Raw genomic sequence first — 12,443 nt, forward strand, 5'->3', positions numbered from 1 at the left:
AGGGACTCAAAATTCTGCTGCACCTTAAAAATCTGCTGCCCTAGGCACCGGCCTTGTTGGCCTATGCCTTAATACGCCCCTGGTGGTTTGTAATCCTTGATGATGCTCTACTATCCAATCAGATTGATAATAGTAATGTGGATTAAACATTAACAATATGCATACAAAGTCTCAATCAAAACAGTAAACCACAAATGATTGTCAGTATCGCAAGTCAGCAGAAATTTCATGATATATATATATATATATATATATATATGTATGCTAAAACTTCATTAATCAGTTAGTCATAGAAACAATATACTATACCAGAGATTATAAAGTAGAGATCAGAATGATCAGATGGAGAAAAACCTACCTAACATAATCGTGCAGAAGTTATACTTCGTAATGTTTCTCAAATCTGTATTGTTGCAAATTGTAATTAGAAAATATTATTCAACTCGCATTAGTAACTTGATCAATGTGGTTAGAAATAGCAACATCGTAACTGGCATCCTGCAAAACCTATTGCGCATGTCTGACCATGGCCTGTCAATCAAATACGTCTCTATCTGTGATTGGTCAGATATCGTTGTGCAATAGTGTACGGATGAAACTATGCACTATGATGAGTGCGATACATCACTCAAAGGGTGTGAACAAACAACAAGCCCATGTTGACAAAATCTTAATATCATACAGACAACATATAGCTTGGATTCAGAATTTGACAAGTGGTGTTTGATCACTATTCTATTGGGGCCCTAACGTTTCATTTATTGGTCAAAAATGCACCTGACGATGAGTTCAGAATTTACGATGTGAATAGTTGTGTTACCCATTGATATAGTCAGCTGACAATAACAAGTTAGCAAGTTACACACTAACGGCGATTGCAAAACCGCATTTTGCACTGCTAGAAGAGTTTCTGAATTATCTGCTCTTTCTTGTGAATCTCCTTTTCTGATTTTTCATCAGGATAAGGCGGTTTTACAGACTTCATTTAAATTCTTACCCAAGGTTGTGAATTCTAACAACATTAATAGAGAAATTGTTGTCCCTTCCTTGTGTCCTAATTATAAGAATTCTTTGGAAAGATCCTTACATTCTTTGGATGTGGTGAGAGCTTTGTAATATTATATTGAAGCTACTAAAGATTTCAGGAAGACTTCTAGTCTATTTTTATATTTTCTGGTTCTAGGAAAGGTCAGAAGGCTTCTGCTGTTTCCTTGGCTTCGTGGTTAAAGCTTTTGATTCTTCAAGCTTATTTGGAGTCGGGTCAAACCCCGCCTCAAAGAATTACAGCTCATTCTACTAGATCAGTCTCCACTTCATGGGCCTTTAAAGGAACAGTAAAGTAAAAAAAAATCTCTTATGATTTAAATAGGGCATGTAATTTTAAACAACTTTCCAATTTAATTTTATTACCAATTTTGCTTTGTTCTCTTGGTATTCTTAGTTGAAAGCTAAATCTAGGAGGTTCATGTGCTAATGTCTTAGATTTTGAAGACTGCCTCTAATCTTAAAGCATGTTGACAGTTTTTCACCTCTAGAGGGCGTTAGTTCATGTGTTTCATATAGATAACATTGAGCTCAGGCATGTGAAGCTCCTAGGAGTCAGCACTGATTGGCTAAAAATGCAAGTCTGTCAAAAGAACTGAAAAAAGGGGGCAGTTTGCAGAGACATAAATACAAGGTAATCACAGAGGTAAAAAGTATATTATTATAACTGTGTTGGTTATGCAAAATTGGGGAATGGGTAATAAAGGGATTATCTACCTTTTTAAACAACAAAAATTCTGGTGTTTACTGTCCCTTTAAGAATGAAGCTTCAGTTGATCAGATTTGCAAAGCAGCAACTTGGTCTTCTTTGCATACATTTACTAAATTCTATCGTTTTGATGTATTTGCTTCTTCAGAAGCAGTTTTTGGTAGAAAAGTTCTTCAGGCAGCTGTTTCAGTTTGATTCATCTGCTGATATTTTAAGTTTTTCTTTTCATTATCAGAATAAACTTACATTTTGTGTTGTGGATTAATTTTTCAGCAAAAATTTGCTGTTTTTATTTTTATCCCTCCCTCTCTAGTGACTCTTGCGCGGAGTTCCACATCTTGGGTATTTGATATCCCATACGTCACATACATGGACTCTTGCCAATTACATGAAAGAAAACATAATTTATATAAGAACTTACCTGATAAATTAATTTCTTTCATATTGGCAAGAGTCCATGAGGCCCACCCTTTTTATGGTGGTTATGTTTTTTTGTATAAACACAATTATTTCCAAAATTCCTTTGTTGATGCTTTTTACTCCTTTCTTTTTCATCCCACTACTTGGCTATTCGTTAAACCGAATTGTGGGTGTGGTAAGTGGTGTATTTATAGGCATTTTGAGGTTTGGGAAACTTTGCCGCTCCTGATAGGATTGTATATCCCATACGTCACTAGCTCATGGACTCTTGCCAATATGAAAGAAATGAATTTATCAGGTAAGTTCTTACATAAATTATGTTTTTCATTGGCTCATCCATGTGTTCAGTTAGAAAGCAGTAGTGTATTGCTGCTCCTTCAACAAATGATACCAAGAGAATAAAACAAATTAGACAATAGAAGTAAATTATAAAGTTGTTTAAAATTGTATTCTCAATATGAATCATTAAAGAAAAAATGTGGGTTTGATGTCCCTTTAATGTTTTCCAACTTTTTATTAATGGGCTCTTTAAACGATGAACTATCCTCGAGGGGAATAGTTGTCTACTTCGCGAGCATGGAGACAGCACCATCCACCTTAGGGACAGTTCCCCACAGCTCAAGCAGAGAGTCCGGAACGGGGAACAGTTTTTAAAAGGAATAAGGGGAAAAGGAAGAACCTAATCGCTCCCATTCATTCTTAATATTATTAGCCATCTTAAAAGGAACCGGGAAGGCCTGAGGAAAACATATTACTGTACTATTACATACACAATTGTCTTTGCAATGGTAAACTGTACCAGTGTGGCAAATTGTGATATATATGCATTTATTTTTGTCTGGAATTGAGTGTTATTTTTAATTGTATTGTCTTATTGTATAAATAAATTGTATAGTTATCCCACACACCAGAGCCTTATTTTTTACTTTATTACGATTTTTCAATAATTTTTTTTAAGCACATCCAGCAGATTCAAACAATACCAATATTTTATGAGAAATCTAAAACAAAAAGGTGTGAAAATATGCACCTCTAAACAATACAGTACAAGTTGTCTACAGTCAAAACTTTTGTGAATCTATAATTGTATTAGGTAACCTTCCAAACACAGAAGTAGAAAATATAGAAAATAATTCAGTATTTTTACATATGACTTGGCAACCGAAAATCAAAAGTAAGACAATATATATATATATATATATATATATATATATATAATGTTTTGTTTTATTTTATTTATGTTCAATACATTTCATGCAACCAGAGGGGCTATTCTAAAGGCTGTGACACACTGCAAGCGATGCGGTGCGAGGCAAAGCAGCTGCTTTGCTCCGCATCGCTTCTGAAGTTCAAATATTTCATCTCTGAGCGCTTAGCTACGCGACCTGACGCAGCAGAGTGCTCAGAGATGAAAAGGCAAGACACACTGAGCGCGCACAGCTGCATCTACACGCTGCACGTCGCTCTGCTTGCAGTGTGTCACAGCCTTAATCCTTACAAGGCCTTTTTGAAAACCTCTTGCACTTTTGATGTTAACATAGGGGTTTACCCTGTACACCTGATCAATTTAAATTATAGAAACACTGTCATGTTAGTGATCACCTGACTATAATACACAAATTTCAAAGAAGTGTTTATTATAAATGAGGGCCTTTGGGTATATTTATATAACTCTGATCTGCAAATGGGTGCTCCCTTCTATGAACCTGTACTCCAGTAAATGTACATTTTATTTACACCAAGAGATCACTTGGCTATTTAAAACTATATGGATACCCCAGGGAGGACAAACACACTGGACCACTAAAACACTGCTTGATGTGCAGAGTGGGCTTCAAACAGCCCCCAAAAGTGCTCACCCAGAAGACAACATGTAGACATCATCAGCATTTAAACATTGTATGGATGACAACTACGTGTCAGCCTCTGCACTTCAGAGTTTAAGCTCTGATTTTCTTTAATATGAATTTTCTGATGATTAATAAGAGTTGATTGCTGAGTAAAACATTTCCCACATTTAGAACACACAAAATCCTTCTCCCCTGTATGAATTTTCATATGATTGGTAAGAGTTGATTTCCAGGTAAAACATTTGCTGCATTCAGAACATGAATATTCTTTCTCTCCTGTATGACTTTTCTGATGACTAAAAAGATGTGATTTTTGAGTAAAACACTTTCCACATGCAGAACACAAAAATCCTTTCTCCCCTGTATGAATTTTCTGATGTGCAATAAGATTTGACTTTTGAGTAAAACATTTCCCACATTCAGAGCATGAAAATGATTTCCCTCCTGTATGAATTTTAAGATGGTCAATAAGTTTTGATTTCCTGATAAAGCCTATCCCACATTCAGTACATGAAAATGCTCTCTCTCCTGTATGAATTTTCTGATGATTAATAAGTTGCGATTTCCAGGTAAAACATTTCCCACATCCAGAACATACATTTCCCATGTGACTGCTTTGATTCTGAAGAAGATTGAAAGAAACCTCAGCACTCTGACGGTGACTAGGAGTTTTGAAGTCTGTGAATTCACCTGTTAACAAGAAATACAATGGTAGTAATGTTATTTATTAATTACATAATTATCTTAAGAACACTTTAACTGTTCTGTATCTACTTCAGGGGTAAGGGACTGGCTTTGGATCCTTACACCTTTCCCTAAACTCCATGCAAAGGCTTAAGGCCAGTTTACTTGACATTAGGTAATATTTTTTAAATGACTCCCCAGCATTCCATAAAAATAATAAATCTCATCTAAAATAAATAGAAATAACTCTTGTAATTTGTTTACATATTATTTTTCCTTATGTATTTAGAGCCTTTAAAATTGTGTTCACAGATAATTTTAGTAATACATAGTAACATATTAGCTGAATTTTAAAGAATACAGAAGTCCACCGAGTTCAACCTATACAGATCCTACTTGAATTACAATAAAGAAGCTCCAATTGAGCTTAAATTAATTCCATTAAAAAGGTGACCCATTTAACACAAGCAATCATATACCTGAATTCTGTTTCTAACCTGAAATGTATCTGTAATTTTTAAATGTAATGTATTGGCATTTACTACCTCCATAGGCAATGAGCTCCACTATTCGATTGCTCTAACAATGAAAACACATTTATGTTGCAGGAGATTAAATCTCCTTTTCTTCAGCCTTTAATTGTGACCTCTTGTCACTAACAATTTTCTTGGAATAAAAAGGGCTTAGCAACTTGGCAATATGGGCTTTGAATATATTTATATAAAGAAATCATATCACCTCTTATGTGCCTTTTTTCTAGAGAAAACAAACCCACTTTGGATAACCTCGCCTAATGGTTTAGATTCCCCATTCTGCAATGTATTTTTTTTTAAATTGGTTCCCAGAACTGCACTTCAAGATGAGGTCTTACCAGGGATTTATATAGTGACAGAAATATAATTTCCTCTATTGCATCAATGCCATAATCACATTTAAATAGTAGATTGCCTGCTTATTTTTACTTACAAAATGTAGAACCTTACATTTTCTAGTATTAAAACATAAATGATGCTTACCTGATAATTTAATTTCCATCTGTGGAAGGAGAGTCCACTGCTTCATTCATTACTTGTGACTATTAAGAACCTGGCCACCAGGAGGAGGCAAAGACACCCCAGCCAAAGGCTTAAATACCTCCCCCACTCCCTCATCCCCCAATCATTCTGTCAAGGGAACAAGGAACAGTAGGAGAAATATCAGGGTATAAAATGTGCCAGAAGAACAATATAAAATTTAGGTCCACCCATTGGAGTAAATGGGCGGGATCAGTAGACTCTCCACTAGGGTTGCCACATTTTTTCTAAAAAAAAATATCGGCCATGGGTGAGGGCAGAGCTAAAAAGGGCAGGTTCACAAAGGGCGGAGCCAAAAAAGAGAGAAATATCATATAGTTACAAAATATATTGTTATAGCTATAAATAGCAAATTTCACCACACAAGCCCTATGCGCAATTTGCGTAAACAAAACAAAATTAGGTCACTTTCCCACCTATCACAACCCTTGATTTCATAGATATGGTATAAAGTCTGCTAAAATTGTATTTTAAAAATACAAGAATATGTTGAATATACTATAGCATTTAATGTACATGAGTTTTGATTTCTATGTCAAAATCTTTAAAAAGGAAAAAAAAACTTCAAATACTGGCACATTAAACAAAATAAAACCCCAAAACACAAACAAAAAAATTTATATCATCTTATCTATCTAATCTTTTAAATATCTCTATGCCATCCATGATCCATTTATCCCCATTATAACATGCCATGTGATATTACTGTACATTATTTTAAAATGATAGCTAGTATTGCAGTCAGTAGTAACAATTGTTTTATTGGGCTAACATGCAATATAAAATAATAAGCTTCATACAATTTACTCTCTACTACTCAGGTCTGAAGCTGTGTGTGAATGAATGTATGACTGTGTGTGTGTATTAAACAGTCCCATTCAACATGGATATAAACAATTATAAATTCTATACATTATAATGCTAAAATTCTGTAATATTATTTAAAGGGAAAAAGTTATGATTAATATACAAATGTGTTCTAAGAATACAGTATTAAATGTGGACATTATAAAATGTTTGTACTTTACTTCCAAATTTCTGCTAAGCTCCTAAATAATTGCATTTATGAGATGAAAGCAAAGATGGTGTATTTTATTGTAATTAATATGATTACCGTGCAAATGAATTCTTACATTTTGTTCATTTGACTTTTTACACCCATAACTTCAATAAATTGTTTACTGTACATTTTTTTTAAGTTGGCGTTTAAAGAGAACCAGTTGCTGTTTAATTAACAAAATGTCAATAAGCAGTTCTCTATCAGGCTTACCACAAGATCATCTGTGGACTGTGTGAAGCATGTTAGAGCTGAGTCAGATTCAGTAGCAGGAAAGTTGTCACCTTAATCCCCACGATCACGCAAGAATCTCTGTAAACAAGCAGCTACCATTCAGTTTTCTGCTATGCTTCACTTTGACACCTGCTGGCAGAACTCGGAATTGCAGCAAAACTGTTTTTCTTGAAATAGCATGAGAAACTGAAGTTTTCCAGGCACCAGGAGCAGTTCAAAATATTTCTATTTATAGCCGCCCTGAGTTTTCTCAGTATGTGTAGCTAGTACTAGTGAACAGTAAACATAAGTACTAGTGAACAGTAAACATTTTGTGAGGAGGAAAGTAACAGTGAGTACTGACACTGGGCTACAAAAAAAACCCCGGCTTTTGCATTGCCAGTATATTACTAATGCCGGCACCGGCTCCTAATCACAAATTACCGTCTGGGTTGCAACCCTACCTCCCACAGATGGAAATTAAATTATCAAGTAAGCATAATTTATGTTTTTCATCTTAATGGGAGGAGAGTCCACTGCTTCATTCATTACTTGTGGGAACAAATACCCAAGCTCTAGAAGACACTGAATGAACAAAACTGGAGGGCAAAAAAAGGCAGACCCTATACTGAGGGCACCACAGCCTGCAAAACCTTTCTTCCAAAACCAACTTCCGACGAAGCAAAAACATTAAATTTGTAGAATTTCACAAACATATGTAAGGAGAACCAAGTAGCCGCCTTACAAATCTGCTCCACAGAGGCTTTGTTTTTAAAGGCCCAAGAAGAGGCCACAGCCCTTGTTGAGTGAGCCGTAATCCTCTGAATAGGCTTATGTCCCGCTGTCTCATAGGCCAAACGGATCATGCTCCTCAACCAAAAAGACAGTGAAGTGGAAGAGGCCCTGGAAACGATCTTTTGTATAGAAATTGAATTAACTTAGGTTTTTATAAGTTGATATATACATAGATATACTGTTAGTATTAGTGAAGTATATATCTTCCTATTTTCATGCTAACCCCTGTGCCTTTAAATTGTGATTAGTGGATCCACCAATGGGATTGGAACACTAGGTTTTTAAGTTTGGTTGTCTTTCACAATTTTAGGGACTGTGAGTACAGCTCCTCTAGCCGAAACGCGTCAGTCTGTTTCAGGGGTTTATCCCACTCTCTATGTATTGAATTTTTAGCTCTCATGTTTAATAAAGTCTAAAGTTTTACTTTTTATAAGGTGCCTGGCGAATTTTTCTTTTTTGTGGTCTATATGTTTGCCACCAGCCAGCGCCTTAGCTGCACTGCCCACCAGAGCCGTCTTAAGCAGGGGATTGTACTACCTATCATAAGAGGAGTTTGCTTTACATGCTTCCTTACTAACGGTACCCGGTATAGCTGACAAGGACGACCCATCTCCCCATTCAAGTCATCAGGTATTACCGCTGTACTACTGAACGAAAGAGGCTGACGTAGGAGGTACGTTACCCTACGCGGACCAATCAACGAAGAGGATCGAGTCACGCCCAACTTGCGGACAACACCTGGCATCCAGCAAGAACGCTCGATCCGCGGATGGTGGACGGGCTGAAGCCCGAGAGAGCATGTTTGGCCGGTGAGTGTCTTTTGAGACAAGCTGAGGATTTGTGAACGTAAAGCACATTTTCAAGGTACGGATTAAGGGGATAGTATTGAGTGCTTGTTGTACCTAGTAAGGAGTTTTGACATGGAAACCTGAGGAGAGGTTATGGATGTATGGATTATCTGTGGACATTAACAGCCCCATGTCTCGGTTTATCCCTGTGTTTATTGTCACTGTTATCGGACGTTGACTGGGCATACCGGATACCAAGTTTAAGCAATATTATAAAGTGATATAAGAAAGAAAGCTTGTCTTTTATTAGTAGCATGCATTTTCCGATATTTCCCTAAAGACTGTAAAGCAGAAGTATTGTACTTATCTGGTGAAACCTTTTGGGGCAGTTTACATACATATACATATTTATATCCTGTTGTGACTCTTTTTCCTTTTTGTCTGAAGTATTTTTGAGTGGTAAGTGGCAAGCCACTTGTCCTAGCTAGATTTATTTAAAATGCAACAAATACAAGAGGAGACATTAGTTTCCTTTTTTTCCATCAAGAAAGTGGAAGAGAGAGATGTGGATAACAGAGAAATTGAACAAGTTTTTTCCCAAGATCGTAACAATTTTGATTTACCGATGTTGTTTGATGACATGGAACGTTTGTTGGTTAAAGAGAAAAAATTAAAATGGGACATTTGGACCCTGGAGAAATATTTGGCCCTAAAGATGATACCAAGGGGTCTTAGAATGAATAAATTCCCCACCTTTGAGACTGAGGATCAGGAATTTATTGACATGTGGAACACTGTGCTTAGTGACTGTTCATTAAGGTTGATGAAACATTTGATTACCTTTAAGTCTAACTTATTGATTATGATTAGATCTGAAAATTGATTTGGTCCAATTACTCCTGAATAGCTTTTGCAATGAAGTGGATTATCCTAACTTTGATAATGTGTTGCAGCAGACCTTACTAGAGGTTAAGGGTGAGATAGTTAACATCAAACATACAAAATTTATCAAAGATAAGACCATATATAAGTCTATATATGGAGCAAAAGCCAAAGATTTCAGTACAGGAGATATCAAAACTCCTCCAGAGGTGGCAGACGGAGTAGGGGGAGAAGATAGAGAGGTAGAGGGAATAAGACAGTGACTTTTTCTGATAGTGAAGCTGACTCAGTTGGAGATAGTACACAATCTGAAAATGAGGACAACTTCCCCCAGGAAGTGGTTAATATGAACACCAACTACAATAGGACAGGGGGACGGAATTATCTCCAGACTAGAATGGGGAACAGATATGTACCAAATAGAGCAAGAGCAGCACAGCATACAGTACAGCCTAGAGGGCGACAATACCAACACAGAAGATATCAGCCAACATCTGACTACCCCTCTCCCTCTACACAACCAGGGAATAACAGCACCACAAGTAGGGATGACGAATTGGTACAGCTAGAACAGGTTTTTCAGATGGGCCAGCATTCGCGGAAAGGGCGGGGGCACGAACATGCAGTTACCCCAACACAGAAGATATCCGTTACGACAGAGTCGTGCCCCGTCCAAATACAAACTGTCATAAACCTATCTAGCCATGTTCTGTCACAACATGAGGAGACGGTGCTGTCACTTGGTCTTGGATTTGCCCATAGTAAACTTTAATCTGTTTAAAACTATGCTTGACTTGAATAAGTTTATCCGTAATATTAGTTTATGCAAACACTTTTCTGACACAAGCCATGGCCAAGCGGGGGTACCCTTTGAGGACCCTGTCTCAAGGGATATGCACCATGAGTTAGATTTTCTGGAGACATGTGACCTGATTGCTCTGAGGGAGTTGGAGAGAGAGGGTTCATGAATGATTGAGGAAGTTAACCCAGAAAGGGTTAAAAGATATAGAAATCCCTCTACCTTCTACCCCATCCAGAGCAGAGGAAACATAGTTGAGACTTTCTATAAAAGAGTAGAGTCCGGCTTGAGACATTATCTCTTTCTCAGATGAACCCCAGTAAAAACATAACCAGGAATGAACAGATGGCCCTTAAGTCACTGGAGCAGAATGTAAATATAGTTATCAAGCAGGCAGACAAGGGGGGCTCTGTGGTTCTTTTGAATAGGGCTGACTATATTAAAGAAGCCCTAAGACAATTGGAAGACACGGATAACTATGAATATTTAAAGCAGGATCCAACTAATAGATTCCAGTATGAGCTTGTGCACCTTTTGGATAGAGCAGTGGAAGATGGTCTCATTGATGTGAAGACCTCACAATATCTTTATGTAGAACATCCGGTGATTCCCCTGTCCCACCATCTGCCAAAGGTGCACAAGTCTCTGGAAAATGTTCAGAGTAAACCCATAGTGAATGGCATAGGGTCTATGCTGGAGTATCTTTCCGAGTGGCTGGACGGCGTGTTACAGTCATTAGTAAGATCTCTCCCCAGCTACACTAGAGATTCCAAACAGGTATTGAATCCGGTGGAGAGGGTACAGTGGTCACATGATTGTGGGTGGCTCACTGTAGATGTGGTCTCATTATATTCCTCCATACACCTTGTTTGGGGTTTAAAAGCGGTAGCTTATTTTTTTGGAGAGTGAGACCACACACAGTGAGCCATTCAGAACCTTTGTACTTGAGGTAACTCAATTCCTTTTGTCCCATAACTGTTTTCAATTTGAGGGGGAGTTCTATCTACAGTGGCGTGGGACCGCCATGGGGGCGAAATTCGCACCCACCTATGCCAACCTATTCATGAGGTGGTGGGAGCGTTCTCACATCTATGCAGATAGAAACCCCCTCAGGTCTGCCATTAAGCTATATCTCCGCTATATTGATGACCTGCTGTTTATTTGGCAGAGTGACAGTGATCTGGTGAACATTTTTGTTGATTATCTTGGGGCTAATGACTTGAATCTACCCTTTACATTTGAGTACAGTTGGGATTTGGTGCATTACTTGGACCTGGAACTCAGAGGGTGGCCCTCAGGTAGGTTCACCTCAGAGGTCTATAGAAAGCCAATATCAGGAAACAGTCTCCTACATGCGAGGAGCTGTCATCCTAGGCACATGCCCCACTCCGTTGCCAAGGGCCAGTTTGTACGGCTTAAAAGAAACTGTACTTTGCCTCAAAGCTACAAACATGCAGATGACTTGGAGAAGCGTTTGCAACAGCGGGGCTATAGTAGGAAGGTCATTAAAAGAGCCAGGAATGAGGTGAATCTCATGTCTAGAGAGCATCTCTTGAAGGAGAGAGGTGCCCCTCATAAGAATTCAGAGAATGTGCCGACTTTTGTAACGGACTATTCGGCCCAATATAGAGAAACCTGTGATGTGGTCTGCAATCATTTTCGATTACTGGTGGCTGATGATGCTCTTGCAGAGACGGTAAAAAAGGGTTGTAGATTTTCCTACAGGAGGAATAAATCCATAGGGAATTTAATCTCCCCTTCCCAATTAAAGAAACCGGGCTCTGCAACAGCATCTTCTTGGCTCAGACATAAAGGTACCTATAAATGTGGCTATTCGCAATGCAAGGCATGCAAACACGTTCAGGTTGGATCCACATTTTCTTCCGTGGTGACAGGGGAAATCTTTGAGGTTTCCTCTTGCCTAAACTGCAGATCCATGTATTGTATTTACTTGCTCTGGTGCTCAACCTTTGGCCTTCAATACATAGGGTTGACCACTAGGGAAGTCCGCTCGAGGATACGTGAACACTTGTCCACTATCCGAGTGGGTACAAGTAGTACACCCCTTGTGACTTATTTTGTTCAACGACATGATAAAGATTGTCATTCTCTCAAATGGATGATCATTG

The 12,443-nt window shown here is 37.9% G+C and overlaps 1 protein-coding gene across 5 annotated transcripts in view; it reads right to left on the minus strand.

The window, feature by feature from the left end:
• Nucleotides 1-3,086: 3,086 nt before the first annotated feature.
• The window catches only part of LOC128657337 (zinc finger protein with KRAB and SCAN domains 3), a 105,781-nt gene continuing 96,424 nt past the window's right edge, over nt 3,087-12,443 (minus strand). For all 5 annotated transcript variants that reach the window (XM_053711645.1, XM_053711649.1, XM_053711648.1 and 2 more), the window contains one exon: nt 3,087-4,713. In XM_053711645.1, the coding sequence (XP_053567620.1) occupies nt 4,064-4,713 (650 nt within the window). In that variant the 3' untranslated portion in view covers nt 3,087-4,063. The remainder of the gene's footprint in view (nt 4,714-12,443) is intronic.

This window comes from Bombina bombina, chromosome 4 (assembly GCF_027579735.1).
Source record: "Bombina bombina isolate aBomBom1 chromosome 4, aBomBom1.pri, whole genome shotgun sequence".
Classification (NCBI taxonomy): domain Eukaryota; kingdom Metazoa; phylum Chordata; class Amphibia; order Anura; family Bombinatoridae; genus Bombina; species Bombina bombina.